The sequence below is a fragment of the Petaurus breviceps genome, unplaced genomic scaffold, assembly GCF_028583685.1.
Source record: "Petaurus breviceps papuanus isolate PSGF00001 unplaced genomic scaffold, PetGlider_PUasm1.0 90849, whole genome shotgun sequence".
NCBI lineage: Eukaryota > Metazoa > Chordata > Mammalia > Diprotodontia > Petauridae > Petaurus > Petaurus breviceps.
The window spans coordinates 17,295,952-17,317,756 of record NW_027187361.1 but is presented as its reverse complement, the minus strand read 5'-3'; the positions used below and the strand labels follow the sequence as shown (position 1 = coordinate 17,317,756).

General features: G+C 39.8%; 1 protein-coding gene across 1 annotated transcript in view; it reads right to left on the bottom strand.

The window, feature by feature from the left end:
- The window catches only part of SLC9A7 (solute carrier family 9 member A7), a 193,044-nt gene that overhangs the window by 80,542 nt on the left and 90,697 nt on the right, over positions 1-21,805 (bottom strand). Inside the window, exons 4-5 of the mRNA XM_069072933.1 lie at positions 17,882-17,958; positions 15,415-15,527 (exon numbers count right to left, since the gene is read on the bottom strand). Coding sequence (XP_068929034.1) covers positions 15,415-15,527; positions 17,882-17,958 — 190 coding nt within the window. The remainder of the gene's footprint in view (positions 1-15,414; positions 15,528-17,881; positions 17,959-21,805) is intronic.

The following is a 21,805-nucleotide window of genomic DNA, read 5'->3' as shown; positions in this document are numbered from 1 at the left end:
CACGGTTAGGAGTTGGGGAGTATGGAAAGGGAAGGAATGTGAAAAAGGATTCAATTCAAAATATCTGTGAATCGTTGCTCAAACAAACTCCTGGATATTCAGCAGTTTGGAGCCGGTAAAGGGTGGACTTTGAACTTTCTTCCTCATTGTTTATTATCTTTGGCAGAAACTGAATCTAACTGGGTCTGCTTTCACCAGACCAAGAAAGAAGTAACTAATGGAAAAGTCCAAGAGAGATTTCTGTTAACACTAAATATGAAACTAGGAGGGTGGATTTTTTTCTTTGCTGGTTTATTTTTTTACATTGTGTCAATAAAAGGTACTGACATTTTTTTTTTTTTTTTTGCTTCTTGGAGGGCAACTGCGGTTGTGACTTGCCCCAAGTCACATGGCTAGTTTTTGTGTTAAGTGTCTGAGGCCAGATTTGAACTCAGGTCCTTATGACTGCAGGGCTGATGCTCTATTCACCTGTGCCACCTAGCCGCCCCCTACATACTGACTTTCTATAGTCAATTGCAAAAAAAAAAAAAAAAAAAAAAAAAAAAAAAAATTTTCTAAGACCTACTCAGGTGAATGTAGCATGGTGGGTCCAGTGAATAGGGTAATAGGCTGGGATTCAGGGGATATGTGTTCTCATCCTAGATCTGCCTTTATCTTCTTGGATTCATACGATTATGGATTTAGAGCTGGAAGGGACCTTAACCATCTAGCCCAATCCTTTTGTTTTTCATATGAATAAACTGAGGCTCAGAATGGCTGATTGCAGCCAGTGGCAAAGGACGGATTTGAACTCAGGTCCTCTGAAACCAAATCCATCACTCTGTACTCACTGGGAAAATCACAATATGTTACGGCTTTAGTTTCCATGTCTGTAAATAAAAGGTTTAGGCTAGATGATTCCTAAGGCCTCTTGTAATTCTATGCTTCTATGATGCTAATTATAGGCAATAATGGTAATTATCCACAATAATGATGTACAAGGACAGTAATCCCAAAGCATCATTCTTCCTTGGCTTTCTTCCCCCAATACCCTAACAGGCTGGCCAAAACGAAAAAATGGGCACACTGTATTTCCCCCACTGACGTTACAGTATTGTTCAGGTCTCCAGCCTCAGTCCTAGATTGTAAGCTTTTCACTCCCCAGGTCTGTCCAATACAGACCCATCTGCCTCCTTCTTCGCCCAGTGGTGTTAAGCCTTTCTCTAGGTTCTTAGGCACTGTTACCCTCTGACCTGACCCTCAACAGATGGGATGGAGGGAAACTGTGCTCTTGTGTCTTCTTCAGTCCTTAGAAGATTTGGTTTTCTTGACAATGGAAAAAAGAATGGAATGTAGGCGGAGGTAGCATTAGCTTTCTGAGTTGCCATGTTACACTTAGTGATTCCTACTAAACTTGCAACCCAATAAAATCCCTAAACCTTCTTCAGATGAACTGTTCCCTGACAATGAGCCCCCAATTTGTATTTGTGAAATTGCTTTTTGGAATACAAGTGTTAAGAATTTACATTTATCTTTATCACATGTCATTTAAGTAGATATGGTTCAATGCTGTAGCCTATTAAGATCTTTACAAAAATCCTCTATGTTACCAGATTTGCATCATCAGCAAATTTATAAGGGCAGCCAGGTGGCCTAGTGGATGGAGCACTGGGCTTGGAATCGAGAAGACTTATCTTCATGAAATCAAATCTGGCTTCTTACTAGTTTACTGGCTATGTGACCCTGGTCAATTAACCCGTTTGCCTCAGTTTCTCATCTGTAAAATGAGCTGGAGCAGGAAATGGCAAACCACTCTGACATCCTTGCTAAGAAAACCCCAAATAAGGTCACAGAGAGTTAGACACTATTGAAAAACGGCTTAACAAACAAAAACAAATTTATAAGCTGTATCATCTATGCCACCTTTATCCAATTCACTGACAAATGCGCTAAACAGCACAGGAACAAACAACGATCTCTCAGGCACTCCAGTGGACACCGAATTTCAGGATGATATTCAACATTTAATGACTACTCTGCACCAAAACCTATTAACTATACTACTGTATAGCCCACACCATTCCATCTTCTCCACAAGAATAGCATGAGAGACTTTATCGAATGATAGGCCAAAGTTTTGATAAAACATCCATAAGAGTTCACTGTGACCAACCAACCTAGTAATTCTTTCAGAAATGGAAATGAGATTGGTTTGGCATGGTCTATTCCAGATGAAGTCACGTTCGTTCTCTGATCACTGCCTTCCTTTCCCACACACTCATTAACCAGCTCTTTAATAACATTCTAGAGGTTTACAAGGAATTGCAGTTAAATTCACTGGTCTGTAGTTGACAAAGTTCATGATCATCTTTGATCCGAGGGACCGCTACCCTTCTGTAATCCTTTAGAGTCCTTCTCATTATCCAAGATCTTTCCGAGATCAGTGACAATGTTCAGCAACTACATGTGACAGTTGTTTCAGTACCATAGATTGCAATTCATCTGGCCTAGAAGACTAGACTTCATCAAGGACCGAAGGCATTCTCTACCTCCTTACTTCTCTTTGATAACAGCTCCCTACGAGTCATGTTTGTTCTGTCCTTTCCATCACCACCATTGTTCTGCTTGGCAGAGAAAACAGAAGCAAGATAAAAGTTTTGCCTTTTCTGCATTAACAGCTATCATTATTTCAATTATTCTGAAGAGTGAGCCCATCTCCAGAGGACCTGTGATGAAGCAGGCTACCAACATCCTCATGTCAAGGTGAGGGACTCAGGGAGCAGAATAATAATTTTTTGAATGCATTTATATTTATTTTGCTTTTGTTCATGATTTCAGTCATGTCTGACTCTCCATGACCCCATTTGGGGTTTTCTTGGCAATGATACTGCAGTGGTTTGCCATTTCCTTCTTCAGCTCACTTTACAGATAAGGAACTGAGGCAAACAGGGTGAAGGGATTTGTCCATGGTCACGCAGCTAGTAATGTCTCAGGACAGATTTGAATTTACAAAGATGAGTCTTCCTGATTCCAAGACTAGTGGGTGTATCCACTGCACCATATAGCTGCCCCTTTGTTTTGCTAGACATGCTTATTTGTAAGGATTGTGCCCACCCCACCCCCCAGCTCCCATGGGAGACAATCTGAGGAAGAAAGGGGAGCCAGCAATAATATTGCCCCCTCCCCCCCCCCCCCCCCACCAAAAAAAGAGAAAAGTTTAACAGGAAGACTAGCCCATGAGGGCCTAGTACTTATTTCTTGCACAATATACTCTGCCTCCTGACAATCCACAGGGCTTCCTGAAATGCAGAACAGAGGGGCCTCACTCCCATTTCAGAGCACGTGTAGTCACCCTATTGCCTGTTGATTTTCTGCATGATAAAAATCCCTTTTGAATTGGCTGCTGGTGAACCAGTACTAAGCATACATACAAAGGGTTTAAACAGATGTCACCGATCTCTCTTCCTTGGCAGCTTTAAGTGAGGACAGAGAAGACCGGCTTTGGGCTTCTGGGGGTGGGGGTGACTGTGGGTGGGTTAAGGCTCTTTCTCTCACCTCCATTTGCCATGTGGCAATGCTATTTTTTTTCCTTTCTGTTATACTTATTTGAGGTCAATAAGAATCAAAGACAGGTCCTCCTGACTCCATGGCTGGTGCTCTATCCATTGTGCCACCTAGCTCAATGGGGCAAAGTTAGGCTTGATATAAAGAACTTTGTAAAAATTAGGACTGTCCAAAAGTGGAATGAGCTACCGTGGGTGGCGTTGGGCTCCCCTTTCTTGGAGGTCTTAAGTGGAGGCTGGATGAACCCCTTCTTGGAGATGTTATAGTGGAGATTTCCTTTTGTGTGTGGGTTGACTAGTTGGCTACTGAGGTCCCCTCCAATGCTCACATTCTGTGATTCTGGCTAGTTTCCTACAATTATCATATCTTAAAAGCCAAGGAGCACTTAAGAGCCCTCAGCTTCATTGTGTTTTTCATTTGTTGTACCTATTAAACTCTTTATTGTATTTCTGTAATGATAAGGAAGTGTTAAGAAACATTAACACTGGGCCAAGCCTTAAAGAACATTTCAAAAGACAAGAACTTCAGAATGAGACAGAGAAAAGAAAAAAGTCAGTCTTGAAAGTGATGTCTGCTTTACTTAATGACCCAAATATGGACAGTGGAATAAGAAATTCAGAAGAAATGAAATCTGTGTGCACCAGGAAAGAGGAATAAAGTTTAATGAGTATACAGGACTATAAGCAAAGTATTGGCAGACTCAGACACCAGGTGTATAGTGAACTGACTCCCCAAAGATGCCTATCAGAGCCATGCAAGGCCAACAAAGCACTCAGATAATTCCGATTATTGATGTTACTCTGAAACCCTGGTGGCTATGGCAGAAAAGGTAAAAATAGGGTAAGGTGAAGGAGTCTATGGGTCAACACACGGAAGAGTATTAAGTAATCACACTTTTCTCATCTGAAGGCTTGTGATCAACTGCCCAGGGCTTGGCACAAACCAAGCATCAGATCCTTGTTGATCGAATGACAGATATGAGGTGAGGTGGGGAGTGCTGAGCTATACTAATGGATTGTAAGAAGGATGAAGTGAAAGAATATTTGACAAATGGGCATCTAAAGTGATAAGCTGCTGAGAGCAGACTCTCCACAAAGCTTTCCACATATTTCCAGCAAATGGGGTAGCAAAGATATTGGGATCAAGCATGCTGCTCAAAACACTAAGGGCCACTTGGAAGCCAAGAAAATCAGAACAGGTGTGGGCTGATGATGGCTTGGACCAAGGGGCCTCAACTGTTCTACTTAAAAAGAGGGGAAAAACTACAGAGCAGGAGGAAAAGGAGAGATGGCAGTTAAAACAAAGGACCCAGATGATCTCCCAACTGGATTAATTTGGTAAATCCCAATGATTAAGGGCAGATCTAGAGTTAAGCTAATCAGCTTTAGAAAGGACCACAAACAGGCATATAACTCATTTCCCTCCAACTGTGGCCTAATTCCTAGGAATAAACTTTGGCAAGGAAATTGTCCCTGGCATTCCCCGAAACGAAGAAAAATATAACATAGTCCTCTACTTCTGCAGTGACTGGAAATAAACAGAATTAAAATCCACTTCATTTTAAGGAAGAACTTGTTGAATTATATGGACCATGTCCTGAGTTGCTGTCACCTTAAGTATTCATGCAGAAGTAGATTTATGATCTTGGACAATGGGTGGAAGTATAGACTGAGATGGGGTTCTTTTGGACAAAAGATTCCATTTTTACAAAGAAAAAGAGGAAAAAGAAAGAAAGAATAGCAGGAAGAGAATACTAATCAGCAAAAGCACACTGGAAAGGAGGATTAAGAAGGAACTCAACCAAGATGAGAAAGGCCTTTAGGAAGCATCTGCTGAGGGCCTCGCTGTTCTACACAGATCACACAAGACAACAGCTAAGACGACCCGAAAGACTCATGTCTGAACGCAGATGGAAGCGCACCATCTGCTCGCCTTTTCTTCTGCTTTGTTTTGTTCCTTCTTTCTTGTGGCTCCTTCCATTAGTTCTAATTCTTCTTTATGTCATGACTAATGTGAAAATATGTTTAATATGAATACATAAGTAGAGCCTGTATCAGACTGACACCATCTTGGGGAGGAGGAAGGGGAGAAAAAAACTTAAAACTCAAAATCCTATGGAAGCAAATGTTGAAAACTTAAAACAAATATGTTAATAATATTTTTAAAAAAGATAGTCCATGGCGGGTACTGGAAGATCAGACAAATTCTTCATTTCAATAAATTCTGAGCACACAGCTAGACTTCACTTCCTTGGAGAGGTTTTAACTGGTATGCAAAAACAAGAGTTTGTTGCAGTCACTCCTGAGAAACAAGGAATGGTGAATAAGCTAAAAACAGTGTACTGTATACAAGCAGAATATAACTAGCTATACTACTGAAGATTTCCGACAATATGGGTCCTAAGCCTTCTCCACCGTTACAGTGGAGAAGGACTTAAATTAATGAGTGAGGTCACCTTGGGGAAGAATCACTGCCCATCCTAGGACCAAGTCAGCAAATGGTTGAAAGGAAGCTGTGAAAAACCTTGATCCCTGTGTAATAATAACAATGAGCCGCCAGGTGGCACAGTGGACAGAGTACTAGGCTTGGAATTGGGAAGACTCAAATCTGGTCTCTGAAACTTACTGGCTGTGTGATCTCTGGCAAGACACTTAACCCTGTTTGCCTCAGTTTCCTCACCTGTAAAATGAGCTGGAGAAGGAAATAGCAGTATCTCTGCTAGGAAAACACAAATGGGGTCATGAAGAATCAGATATAACTGAAAATGACTAAACAACAATAATGATAACTGATTTTACATAGCATCTAACATGTGCTATATAAAGCCATGAATGAAATACTTTATAATTAGTATCTCCATTGATCCTCATAGCCCTGCAAGGTAGGTGCTATTATTATCCCCATTTACAGATCAGGAAACTGAGGCAGGATGAGGTGAAGTGACTGGCCCAGGGTGACACAGTTAGTAAGTGTCTGAGGCCTGATTTTAACTCAGGCTTCCTGAATCCCAGCCTGGCACTCTATCAGTTACTGAACCTCCTCATTGCCTAACGACAGCAGGAGATACGGATGCATTCACAAGATTGCTAACTGGGCCAGAAAAGGAAAGAGGAAAAAGATGATTATTCAACCCAACAATAAATACTATGTCCAAGGCACAATGTTCAGTGCTGAGGATGCAAAAACAAACAAGCAAAGCCATAAAGAATCATGCCTCTACCAAAAGATAAAAGAAAGCAAGGTACAGATAGGAACCCAAAGATCTAAGATGGGGGATTCGTGAGCAAGTGACATTTGGGGAGAGTCAAGGGAGAAATAATCCTTACAAGGAAGTAAGAGGTTAATGAAATGTGAAGTAGTAAATATGAGCTCTGTTATCCAGAGAAAAAGTGTTACTCGGCCTATCGTTGTACAGCAAATTCATTCCAGGAGAATTCTATTAATTTTTCTAGCTCTATAAAATATTTTTGGCACTGAATAAATAAATTAATTTAGTTAGAATTGTCATTTTTTATTATGTTGGCTCACTCTCCCCATGAACATGAATATTTATTTGTTGGAAAAGCATTTTATAATTGTTTTCATATAGTTCCCAAGTTTGTCTTGGAGATATACTCCCAAGTATTTCATATTGTCTACATTGATTTTAAACGGAATTTCTCTTTCTATCTCTTGCTGCAGGACTTTGTTGATAATATGCAGAAATGCTGCTGATTTATGTGGGTATATTTTATATACTGCTACTTTGCTAAAGTTATTAATTATTTCAACTAGTTTTTTAGTTGATTCTCTAAGTAGATCATCAAATCATCCGTAAAGAGTGATACTTTTGTTTTCTCATTGCCTATTCTAATTCTTTCAATTTCTTTTTCATCTCTTATTTTCAGTACAATACTGAATAATAGTGGTGATAATGGGCATCCTTGCTTCACCCCTGGGAAGGCTTCTAGCTTATCTTCATTTACAGATAATGCTTGCTGATGATTTTAGATAGATACTACTTATAATTTTAAGGAAAGCTCCATTTACTCCTATGCTTTTTAGTATTTTAAATAGGAATGAGTGTTTTATCTTGTCAAAAGTTTTTTCTGCATCAATTGAGATAATCATATAATTTCTGTTGGCTTTGTTATTGATACGATTAATTATGCTGATAGTTTTCTTAATATTGAACCAGCCCTGCATTCCTATATAAATCCCACATGTTCATAGTATATGATCCTGTAATGGGAATCTGAAGATCTTCCCTGCCCCTTGGCCCCCTGATAGGCTTAAGTGAATTTGAGAACCTTCCCATATTTGAAAATATGCTCTGCCCACAATAGGCTGAATATGGTCACCTGGAGCCTGTGGCAGGAGGCTTGTTTTTCAGGAATGCCCACACCTTGTTACTTTGTGATTGGGCAGTGGGTCTAGAGGGCTGTGACATTCTCTGACCCAGGAGAAGGTTATATATACCCTGATGTGAGGTTTTGCCTTGGGGCTCACTTTGAGAAGAGTTGTGTGATTTGACCAGACGAGACTCTGGGCAGCCATTGAGCCCCCTGGCTTTGAAAACCCAGAGGTTGGTGCTTCCCTCTCTGGTAACTGACTAGGTACGGATGTAATGGTCAGACAGCTGGAAGCCCTGTCTGCTGAACTGTGTTATTTTCGGTTATAACTTCTGTTTGTATTCTCTGAAGTTCAGGGTGCTGACTTTTCCCCCTCAACTAGGTAAATGATATATGTATAGCATATGATATGATATATATGATATATATATATATATCAATCTGACTTTAATCAGATTGCTAACCCATTTTGAGTTGCTTTCCATTAGAAAAGCAGATCTAGGAACCTGTGCTAGCAGCCACCCTGGGTGTGCTGGGGAGCTTGCTGTTACAGATCCTTGTGATGTAGTGCTGTATTCTCCTCAGCAAGTTCATTCCCATACCTGCCTGCTATCGCTAAGTGAGTCTATGTTACTTGTGTGACTGGATCTCTGAAGGATGTGGTTGACAGCAAGACCACAATGACAACAGTACCAGGGCTAAAAGAGAGACATCAGAAAGAGGGGGAAACTGAGATCTGTCAAAACCTTTGAAAGGACAAGAAAATGCTGACGGATCAGAATGCTGAACAGCCTATATTCTAAATCCCAAATGCTCAAGAAGAAAGAACCGAAGGTTCTGAATCAAAGCTACGATCCACCACCAGGAGTGGGGCACACAGGGCTCAAGTATCATGAAGCGAACAGTCAAAGAGCAGAAGGAGACCACATTCGGTCAATGATAACTACAGAAGTTTTTTTGTTTGTCTGTTTAAATAAATCTGTACCAACTGAGCTGCATTATCCAAGGTGTGGTTTTGGTATTTCTCAGAGAGGTGTGGCAATAAAAAAGATTAGATTAATCACAGAACAAACCATGACTGTGTGAAATACTGTGGGTTCTTTTCCCTGGAATGTTCATTTCTGAACAGAGCCTTATCTCTATCAGGGGTTTTGTAATGCTAATGAAGCCGGTAAAATTTGGCAGTGTTATGCCCTTGTCTCAAGTGTCAGGAAATCATTAATAATAGAATGACTAACTAACCTTGCATCTGCTAATGATTTAACCCTCCCTTCTCTTCTCCCATCCACACAGAACACTTCTAGAGACTGGCACATTTCAGCATTAAATAGCTTTCAAAGATGTAGCACGTTTACCTGCTGTTTACAGGTTATTCAGACTCGTGAATGTATGAACCAAAACTCCCCCCACCCCATTTGATAGCATTGCACTCCTGTCTATGAGGTGGCTGGGTGGCACTGGGGATAGAGTACCAGCCTTGGAGTCAAGAAGACTCAAATCTAACCTGAGACATTTACTAGCTGTGTGACCCTGGGCAAGTCACTTCAACCTGTTTGCCTTAGTTTCCTCATCTGTAAAATGAGCTAGAGAAGGAAAATGGCAAACCACTCCAGTATCTTTACCAAGAAAACCCCCAAGTGAGGCCATAAAGAGTCAGACACAACTGAGTAACAACTAAACTGAACTCATACCTTTGATGAGGAACATTTCTGAGACATGGGTTTACCTGGTACCAACAAAGGTAATCACAGAATTTTCACATTAGGAAGGATCTTAAAAGGCCATCTAATGCAGGAGTTTTTTGTCATGGACCCTCTTTGGCAGTGTGATGAAACCTACGGACCCCTTTTTAGAACATCTTAAATGCATAAAATAAAACAAAATACACAATTACAAAGGGATCCTATTATATTTAAAGAGTTATCGAAATATCTTTTAAAATGTTCAGGAATCCTAGGCTAAGAACCCAGATCTAGTTCAATCCCTTGATTTACCAATAAGGAAGCTGGAGCCAAGTAAGTTAATGTTAAATTAGTTAAATGACTTTTCCAAGTTCCTACAACTTATTTGTAGAAGGCCTTAGGACTAGAGCCTAGGTTTGTACACATCCAGTCCAATGCTCTTTTGGAAAAACAAAGTAAATGCTGCTGACATGCAAAAGCACACTAGAAAAAGGTCAGGTGATTTCTGGAGGTCAAATCCCCATAGAATGATCCTGGTCTTTGGTGTGATTCTTAGGCGCAGCAGACCATAGCAGAGTCACCAATTTGTGCATTCGGACTGAGGAGACTTAAACTCTAATCTCAGCTCTGCCCCTAACTACTTGATTTTAATATTCTCTGAGTTACATTTTCCTAATAAGTAAAACTGGGGCCAGCGAGCGAGCTCAGTGGATAGAGCGCTGAGCCCGGAGTCAGGAAGGCTCTTCTTCCCGAGTTCAAATCTGGCCTCAAGAGAGTTTCTTAACCCTAGTCTTCATCTGTAAAATGAGCTGAAGAAGGAAATGGCAAACCACTCCCTTATCTTTGACAAGAAAACCCCAAATGGGGTCATGAAGAGTTGGACATGAGTGAAACAAATGAACAATAATAATCAGTAAATAGGAAGGCTGAAGTTAAACTCTCTCTTCTATTAATCTAGCTCTAGAATTCTAGGATTACAATTTTGGGAAAATGCTATTATGTTATATTGTTCAGAAAATCATAAAACTCCACATCGCTCACTTCACTTTTACAAGAGGCAAAGTAACATCTTCTGGGGTCAATATGTAATTGGCCACAGGTCTCCCATCCTCCACAGCCTTGGTATCAAACTTAAGTAGAAATGGGACCCACCAAGATCCTGGAAGGCTGTACACTGACTTAGAAAGCCACAAGTTAACATTATCTGTGTTCTATAGTATTTTTGTTTATTTTGTTAAATATTTCCCAATTATATTTTAATCTAGTTCAGGTTTTACTTGAGAGTATTGGGACTGGCAAGCCGCATGTTTGACATCTCTAATCTAGAACACAGTATAAATACTGATATTCAGAATGAGTTCTTATGAATATATTCAATATCCAAGTTTACAAAGAATGAGATCTAAGATACATTTTAGAAAGATTTCTATAAAAAAGCAATTAAAATGAAAAAGTTTTGTTGTTTTAACAGTTAAATGATTTATCCACCATCCCTTGGGGTGACTAATAACTGAGGTGGTGTTACTGTATAAAATTTTTCTCTTTTACAACAGATACACATTTATAAGAATCATAAGGATTATCTAAAAAAAAAACTAATTTAATTGACAGGTAGTGGACTTGAACCTAGATAAGAAAAAAGCTACTATTTTCTTTATGGGACAGTATTATATTAGTGGAAAGAACCCTAGAATGAGAACTGGGTGATGTGGTTTTCAGTTCTATCTATGTTATTAGCTTTGTGACCTTATATAAGTCACTTTCCCCCAAATGGTCAAATTTCTTCATTTATAAAATGAGTAGGGTTGAACCAGCTCAAACTTTTCCTCCAGGTCTAAAATACTATTATACTGAACTTTAACATTCTAATTCAAGATACCCAGAATGCACCAAATATTAATTAGTTTCATGCAACTGCTTCTGCCCACGTTTGGAGTCTTTAGTATCTGTAGGGCATTCAATGGCCAGACAAAAGACCTTTCCACGTCTACCAAATTTAATCTGTTGAATACTACTGAGATATACCCAAGAGAGTAAGCCATTAGGATAGTAAAGCCCTTTTCTAGAACCTTTAGAGATACATAATTCTTCCCTCTCTCATCAACATAAGGCAGGTAAATAATGACTTCCCTTTTATTATCTCTTTTTAAATGGAAAACAAGCTGTTGAGTCTTCTGTCTGTTTCATAACCTTTAGAAAGCACAAGTGGGAAGAGAAACTCAGATTCTTAAAAAACAAAAAACCATTACCTGCAGGAGAGGCGTATACCTGCTAACAAGCCCACGTTTACTTCAGTCTTCAAAATCTGTCCTGTACACAAAGTCTTTGGTCCAAAGCCAGGGTTCTTAGTTTAAGATCCATTAACTTTAATATATATATTTTGATAACTACAATTCAATACATTTCCTTAGTAATTCCACGTATTTTGTTTTATGACTTAAATACATTGGTCTGACAAAGTCTACAGGTCTTCACCAGACTGCCAAAAGGGGCCTATGACACAAACAGAAAAATGATAAGTCCTCTTGATTTGCACAGAGAAAGAAACAAGGCGCACAAAGGGGGGTAGGGTGTGTGAAGCAGTGACTGCTTGAACTTCATTCTCATCTAAACTAGTCAAAAGAAGGCAGAACACACACAAACACAGTTTGGCACAGAAATATCAGGAAATAGGCGAGAACGAGGAGAAGGGAGGAGGGGCAACGCCGCCAAGAGGGCATTAGTGTCCCAATTTCCCCACATCTTCTCCAAACATTTGTCATTTTCCTTTTCTGTCATTTTAGCCCATCTGATAGGTATCAGAGTTGTTTTAATTCCTGTTTCTCTAATCACTTGTGATTTAGAGCATTCTTTCATATGACTATAAATAGCTTTGATTTCTAATTCTGAAAACTCAGATCCTTTGACCATTTATCAGTTGGGGGAGACTTGTATTCTTATAAATTGGATTCAATTCTCTGTATGTTTGGGAAATGAGTCCTTGCTGTAAAAAAATTTCCTCCTAGTTTTCTGCTTTCCTTCCAATCTGGACAGCACAAAAATACTTACAGCTTTTTTTGAGGAGGCAAAAAATGGGAATCTGTTATTGCGTATAAATGTGATATAATACTGTTATGCTGGACTCTTTTTAGTATAATGACCAACCACGATTCCAGAGGACTAAAGATGAAACGTATTTCCCTCTCCTGATACAGCAGTAAAGAATTCAGAATGTAAAATGAGATAAATATTTTTTCAGACATGGCCAATGTGGAATTTTGTTTTGATTGACTATACATGTTTGTGATGGGTTTTGTTTTTTCTTATGTTCACAATAGGGATGGAGAGAGTGGGGAGGGTGAGAAAACAGATCTTGGCTGATTAAAGCAACAAAAAAAATTTTTTTAAAGAAAAGTTGTGAACTGTGATCAACAAAACAATGACCAACCATAATTCCTCAGATCTTACAATGAAGTATACTGCTGTATACTGAAGTATCCTGATAAATAGGCGGCAAACTCAGTGTAAGTGGAGACATAATTTTTAGACATGGACAATGCAGAAGTTGGTTTTGCTCACTGTACATGTTTGTAACGGGGGCTTTGTTCTTGCTTTCTCATTGAGGGACATGGGGGGGAGGGGAAGGAAGCCAGAAAGAAAGCTGATCTTTGCAAATAAAATAAATATTTAATTTAAAAAACCCAAGTACCCTTAATCTAAAGCAGATTAGACAATGGTATAGGCCTTTTCCACCCCCTTTCATCCTACAAAACTATTTCTTTAATAAAATTCATTATTGATAACTGCCAACAAAGAAACTATTCATTATTAACATCTTCTACAGGTGGACTTAATCACAGCTTTAAATGCTAAGGTGTGTGTGTGCATGTGTGAGTTTAGATTTTTTCAAGTTGTAAGAAGTGGCCAAGTAAGTAATTCCTGAAAGGATATCTACCACATCAATCAGCAGCAAACCACTTTACAACCTACAGCCTCCCCTCTGCACAAGCTGAAACACAGCAGGTATTAATGACAAAAAGGCATTTAAGGAAATAAAATTACATTTGTTCCAGGTAATGATAGACATTTAATATATCACTGTCTATGAGACTAGCATGTCGGACTTCCATGATATTATTACAATCAAATAACATTTGTTTCCTGGAAGGAGTGAAAGCCACAAGACAAAGATAGCGAAAACCAGAAAAGCACCAGGAGAAATGTTTATTTTGTTTAACTGTACAAAGCAAGTACTTTGCTTAAGTACCTAAGTGTGCTTATTATTGTACTTAAGCATTGGGGACATTATTCATAAGTTACAGTGGTTACTTTTAAAAAGCAGCAATAAAGCAAAAAGATAAAAGTAAAGTATATTGAAAATGGGGCAGGCCGGGACAGGGGGAGACAGAGGCAGAGAGAAAGAGAGAAATAGAGAGACAGAGATAGAAAGAAAAAAACAAAGAGACAGACATCGTGAGTCAGAAACAGACTGAGACAGAGAGAGATCTAGAAATAAAAACAAAGAGACAGAGACAGGGAGTCAGAGAGAAAGGTCAAACTATGACCATATGCTTGAGAATGCCCTTAAATTAAAATGGAAATAAGAGGATGAAATATAAGTCATCCAACACAGCTGAGAAATGTCATTTTAAGTGATGTGTCAGAACCACCGACCTGTCACTGCATTTGCCTCTCCGTGGAAAAAAAAGCACAAATCATGAATTCAAGAGAGTTGTACTGTTCTCAACTTCTGAGCGACATTAAAAATGGCATGACTAGAATGATCCTAATTTGGGTCTCATTCTAATGCCTCATATTGGTGCAGAGGTCACCTTGGGCTTTCCATGGCTAGACCAGCTGAGCACACGGTCTGGCAGATGCTACTGAGAAAAGGCTGGACTATGTGTTGAGTGTCCAAGGTCCAGCTGAGACTTCACAACATACCCGACAATATCCACTCACTTAGCTGCCACCCAGTCATAGGCTCTCATCACCTTGGAACTACTGTCAGACCCTTCAGCGTGCTCTCCCAGCCTCAAACCTCTCCCCACTCAAGCTCATCCTCCACTGGGCTGCCAAAGTGACTCTCCTGAAAGTGCACTCACTCAGTCAACAGAGTGGCTCCCTATTACCTCCAGGATCAAATACAAAATCCTCTGTTTGGCTTTTAAAATCTGCCACTCTCTCTTTCCAGTCTTCATACACTTTATTCCCCTGCATGCAGCTTACAATGCAACAATGCTGTCCTTCTTACTGCTGCCTGCAGACATCATCACATCTCCTGGCTCAGCCTTATTTTTTGTTTGTTTGTTTTTCTGGAAGGGGGAAGGCAAGGCAATTGGGGTTAAGTGACTGGCCCAAAGTCACACTGCTAGTAAGTGTGTATCAAGTGTCTGAGGCTGTACTTGAACTCAGGTCCTCCTGACTCCAGGGCCTATGCTCTATTCACTGTGCCACCTAGGCCTTTTCACTGCTGTCCTCCAGACGTGGAAGACTCACCTCTCCCTCTTCACCCCCATCTCCTGGCTTCTCTCGAATCTCAGCAAGACAATTTTCCCTATCGGTGCCTTCCTTCGGAGATCGTCCCCAGTGTAAGTTGTATGGATCTTGGTCGCATGTAGTCGTTTGCATGCTGTCTCTCCCATTAGACTGGGAATTCTTTGGGTGCCGGGACCGTGTTTTTGCCCTTTTTTTGTATACCAATAAATATTATCCTTAATAACTGTCTGCTGACTAAAACAGAGGCTTCCTATCAGAAGACTGGCCGTGTGGGCATGGGGCTATAGGGATTCAGAAAGACCACCTGACAAGGCATGAAGGTGACCGCAAACAATCCTGGCAGAGGGAGTCCCCATGCCGAGGGGCAAGTGACCAAATACCTGGATCGGTGGCAGAGATAATAGCTCCAAAGAAGAGACAATCTGTGTAGTAAAATTTGTCAGAGAGCTGTCCCACTATCTTCATGAGCTTCACCACACCGTACATGAGATTCCTGGAAGGAGAAAAAAATGATCCAATTAGCAGGGTAGTTCCCCAGGGAGCTTAGGGAAAAATGAAAACAGGATTGTGTACCCCAGCACCCCAGAAGAGAGGCGTCAGACCCAAGGCCGGAGGGCTGCATGCAGTCTACAGCACTCCCAAGTGAGGCCAGAACCAGGTTAAATGTGACTGGGGAATATTTAATATGATGAATAAAAATACAATAAAAATGAACATCAAAATTTAAGTCTAAGTCAATGGGACACCAGTAGGGATCAGTAGCCTTCATTTCTATTTGAATTTATTTTTCATTGTCCTAAAAAATAGTGACACAGGCACCTAACACTCAGATATTACCAAATTTCAACTGGAAGATTATCCCACTGCTTGCACCCTCTCATCTGGACCTTCTACAGAATAAATCAATCACATGACCAAAGGTCTAAATCAAAAGTAATCTTAAATGGAGACCTGGCTTCCCTTTGGGGGAAAAACGGGGAGATGCCAGTGTGCTAGATGTATGGTAAACAGCCTAACAAAAATGTATTGACACTGCACGTCATTTACCTCAAAACCTTTGAAAAAATCTACAAAGAAATAAAAGGGCGCCAGCACCAGGTAACTCGTTGTAATCAATGCCATTTTGCTGAGTCATTTGAACATTGTATTTTTAAAGAGGAAATGGAAAAACAATTAGAACGGCTGTTAGACAGGGTTTCAACCAGCACTGGAATCTCTTATCTAAGCTACAGTTTTGGTTTCTAAAGAAGATGCCAAGGGACTGAATAACAGGAATAAAGCAGGGAAAAGCACCTGCAGCACATCATGGCACAGTGGGAAATCCAAGGATTCTAAGAGAACCTTCCAGAGATGCAAAGTTAATAAAATGGGGAGACAGAGGAGGGGAACTGTGCTGGCCACTGAGACGTGAGTGAGTTATCTGCCTACTGCCTAAACCTCACCTTTGTCTGAAAGCCAAGAGCAGAGTCCACTTTCAATAAACTCTCCCACTGGGATATCAGTGTAGAAATGACTAGTGGAGAAATCAAGCAGGCTTATTGGTTTTATGAGTGACAGCAACAGCCGGAGAGAAGCACACAGTGTACAGACATACTGTATTACAATGCTTCCTCATTCCTCTGTAGGAAAGAGACTGTCTTAGTACTTCTGTTCACTATTGCCTCAGTCTTCAATTGGCCTTGGATAGGAATATAACTTGGAATAGAGAAGCTCCAAGGCCCAGATGTGTGAGTCAAGATTAGCTGTGAAGGAGGGGGAAAGGGAAAGGGAAGTCTATCTGTACTTCTTCCTGATGTCTGTCTTTTATCACCTATATCCATGAAAAATAGTATAAAATTATACTTCAGCTACAGAACCCCTCTACCTAAGCAGTGAAGTAGTTAATCCAACTTCTTCTTTGCAAGGCTTCCCCCCCCCCCCCCCCCCAATTTTGACCATTTTCCTCTAGCTTGAACCTTCAGAGTTCCCTCAAAGGAACCTGGAAAACTCATTCATACTAAGGTAAAGATTTAATATCTCTCCCAATAGTTTTTGTATTTTAAGAGCTATAGCATGGGACCTTTAAAGTCAAATGACCAGACCCCTTTAAGGTAGAATTATAAGAATGGTAGTTCTCAAATCAAATCATAAGGAATTGGATTTTTGTCTAATAGTTAAACCAACCCTAATCAAATTGAAGGAGTTGGTGAAAGTGAAAGTTGGTGAAAGACTTTCACCGAAGGTGAAAGTCAATGCAAAAGAAAAAAGCATGTAGTATGCAATTTCCGGGTGGCTTAGGTTTAGTAAAAGACCAAAGTAAAGACCTTAGTAAAACCATACTGGGTTCTCAAAACTAATTTTTAGACAATGTTTAATGTTTCAAAAATGCTGGACTTTTATCACTGCTCACTAACCGGGCTAAGGTACTCTCGGTTCCATTTATCTGGAATAATGGTAGCCTCATGCCATCAAATTGTTTAGAAAAAGAAAAAAAAACACAAGACTATGTGACATGATGAGCTCTGAACTACAACAGGACAAAAATTAACTTTCCGTTTTTTCCTCGTCAAAGTATCTTTGTTTCCACCATACCAACAGCATGCCAAATCCAAAACTGTCATGCGAGTATTTCATGAAGACACGACTATTCACAAGTTTATTTAAAGTATCTAAAGCTTCTGGAGGATTTAATTAAAATAATTCTGAATTTACCAAATTCCTCATGTAAGTAAAGCCAAGTTTTACATTTTAGATTATTATAGTTACAGTTATCACTAAAATCACAGATACCAGGCTCTTTGGACCCACACGTATTACAGCATTTCTGAAAAACACATTCACTCAGTTCTATAAGAAAATCTCACTTACCCAATAATGAAACAGGAGACGGCAGTCCCTAAGAAAGCATAAGCCAGAATAGACCCAAGATTCCTGAAAAAGTGTCTCTAAATAAGAAAAATATAAATCACTTTGAGATTTTTGACAATATAGACAAACCCTCCACATCTCTCCAAAATAAGAAAGCTCCCCTATAAGGTCAGTTTTGGTTACATCAACAAAAGGTAAAATAAAGTAACACCCGAGTGTCAGCTTAAACATTATGACAAGGAAAACTGACTCCTTGGCTCTACCAGACAAAGAGAGAATCAGGAAAACACTAAGAAAAGTCAATGGGGATGCTTTAGCTAATCAAGCCTAAGAGTGCTGCTACTTAGGCTTTATGTGGATGACTAATTGCCAAGAATTAGAATACACCTAACACTAAAAGACAAATACCCCTTACTCCAGGAAGATTTTCCTGATCTTCCTTTTTGCACTGACCTTATTCTCATGAGACTTCACACAGCTTTTTTGCTCTATGTCTCTAATAAACTTAAAAAGCACTGTGAGCTCAGTTCTCTTTCTCCGTGTATTTGTCTGTCTTTTCCTCCTATCAGATAAAACTCCCTGAAGGCAGAGGGTAGATCATGTCTCCTCTAACTTGGTTTCCCCCGCCAATGTCTATCAGCCCAATGTTCTGCATCCCGCAAGTTCTTAATGAACATTTATTGAATGAAACAATCAAATCTGTCTTTGGTGATGCAGGAGTCCCTTTAGCATCTTGTAGGGGCCTCCATGGTCACCATTTAGGTCAGGTGTTGGCTCTCACTTGAAATGAATCTAGGGAAATCTCAAGATTTGACTTGAGGAAACGGGAGAGAACTGGGGGGAAAACCATTATTATTCAGATATTTTAAGGGATAAGGTTTCTAGTTAAAACAACTCTTTCACACAATGTAATTATTTTTTAAATGGCCCAAAAAGAGTGAACTTTTCATCTCCTGGGTTCATACAAAGGCATAGTAAATTCTCTTTTTCTAAAGTCCCAAGATTTTGTGAGCTGTCTTCACAGTCACATGAGGTCTCTTTTTATGGGATACTTTATCATAGTATAGGGTATGCAACATCTGGGACATGTTCACTTGACACACAATAACCATTACAAAAAATTAAACAAAACCAAACCATGCCTAGGAATTTTTTTAAAAAGCTCATTTTATAAAGGAAAGAATCATCAGTGAGGCAACTGTCAACCAGAAAACAAAACCGAAAGAGTTAGGGAAAGAATCTCTGGTTAGAGGCCTGCTCAAACCTAAGTCTCAGCAAGACCACTGGCTCCTTTGTTCACCTATTCCCAAAAGCTTGACAGTGGCGACGGGAGAATATGTGAACGAGTCTTTGTCAGCCCATCAACGCTACCAGAAAGACAATTCAAAATCCATGCCTTGCTGACCACAAGTATAGTCACTGTATTAAAAGTTATATTATTTCTATTCATCTCTGGGAACATTCTATTTGTCCCTTAAATCAGTTATCTTCTGATTTAACAAAAAAAAATTAATTCATTGACATAGCAGCAGAACTGTTTTAAAAATCAGATTTCAAAGAAATTGAAAACGATTTATCTATTTCTAGTAGCTCCACACAAAGCTTAGCTAGGGAAAGGATGTGGGCATGTACGGTGGAGGGAAGGGTCTTGATAAGGTGTAATCAGTTACACAAGCTCACTGAATCCTTAACAATCCACACACAGGAGATTCAGGGTTAAGTGGTAGTACCAGAATTTAAGAATACCCCAAAGGACCAGGATGCATCAGTTAACATGGAGTTGGTTTTTGTTTTTTATCTATAAGGCAAAGAAAATTGAGACTGACGGATGTAATTATGAGATTTGCATATAATATTGCACTTGCAATATTAGAGAAATTATAACAATTATTTCAAAATTCTTGCGTGACTTGACGCAAATGGACACACCTGGTTCTTTCAGTGTTAGCTTTCCACTGCCGCTCAGCGTGCTTTACATACGCTTTTTGTCATTTGATTTATAGTCGAGTGATTCAAAATTACATCAGCAAGAACCAGCGCAAGACACAATAACAAAGTAAACCTACTGTCAAAAAGAGAAAGTATTTCAAACTAGAAGCACCGTGTGTGTGCTTGTAGGCATATCATATACAGGTTTTCTTGCTGTCGTTATATTGTAAATAATCTAGACTTTAATTGTATCTCAAGAGACTGTCAGAAAGAGAGTTTGCACAGCTATTTTTTGGAAGAATGCAAAATATATTGATATTTCTGTAGTGTCCTTGACATAACAGGGAGAAGTGAAGTAGAAAGACTTCGTACCTGTTTCTCCATGATCAAAGTACCTGTGGTAACTGGTGTCTAGCTTTGGCTGCTTCTATAAAGCCTCCCAAATCTTCCATGCTAATGAATGGAAGTGGGTGGGTGGGTGGGGGATATGTGAGACAACATGTTTCTGTGGTAGGAAGGGTAGAGGAAAAGATACCCAAGCAAGGAAGGCTAGAATCCATCAATGAAGTATTTATTAAGCACCACTGAAAACCCACTAACTAGTCTTACTATGCTGAAGCCAAACCAGATTCATTGTCCTGCTCTCCAGGCACTCAGACAGCCATGTACTACCATCTATAGAGAACTAGTCTCGAAGGCAAGAAGCCCTGGGTTCAAGTATCCCCCCCTACACATACTGGTCATGTGACTTGCTGACTGATCCACTGGTCTGGACACAGATTTCCCTTCTCAGATAAGGATTTTGGGTGAATTATGACAATTCACTTTTATAAAGCACTTTGAGATTTACTGAGTGCTTTCCTCATAATGACCCTATAAGGTAGGCTATTTCCATTTTCCAGATGAGGAAACTGTTGTAAGTTTCCTATATAATGACTTTAGGACATTACATAATAGCTCAGTAGATAGAGTGCTGGGTCTGGAGTCAGAGAGATTCAACTTCCTGAGTTCTTAACCCTGTTTGCCTCAGTTTCCTCATTTGTAAACTAAGCTGGAGAAAAAAGTGGCAAACCACTCCAAGATCTTTGCCAAGAAAACACCAAAGAGTCAGCCACAACTGAAACAAATGAACAACATAGAGTGGCTTCAAGTTATGAGAAGTTAAGTGACTAGTCCAGGGGAAATAGCTTCTCTGTGTCAGACATAGGTCTCTCAACTCCAAGGGCAGCACTCTCATGCAACATGTTTGTTGTTGTTTTTAATGTAAATTTCCTTTTTTTAAAAAATTATGAACTTGAATGTCAACAAAAGACTATCTCAACACACAAAGAACAAGGGAAAAAAGGAGTGCATATGACACGCTTTTTAAAAGAAACACTGTCACATAATGTGTATGCTGGAGCAGGAACAAAGAGGACCATGATTTCCTGAGTCAGAGAATGAGACTACATCTTTGTGATGAATAGATGGGCACAAGCCAGAGAGGCCTGAACGTTATCTGTTTACACATCAGCAGTCAGTGAGGAAATCTTTATAAGGTTTAATTGATGGGGGATTTAACACAAGTTGGCATGCAGACAATAGCCCGCACTACTGAAGTGCCCATACAGGAAACTCTTCAGAAAGGGGAAGACAGCGAGCTGAACACCGATGATGACCTAATCACCGGCTTCGAAGAAGCAGTTTCAAGTCCGCACCAGTGGAGCTTATCATTTCTTTTTCTTTCAAAGAGAATTTGGCTGTCAGAGAACACTCTGGGGAAATTAAGGTGCTTTTCACATATTAATGTGGTTTTCACCGCCTGAATCTCAATTTTATTGCAAAAATGAACTTGACAGAAGCAGGGTGACAAGTGGATGAAGAGTGGTCTTAGAGAGAGACAACCTGGAGAGCCAGGAAGACCTGCGTTCTAGTGCTGCTTCTGAGACATGCTGGCTCTGTGACCCTGGACAACCTGGAGAGCCAGGAAGACCTGCGTTCTAGTGCTGCTTCTGA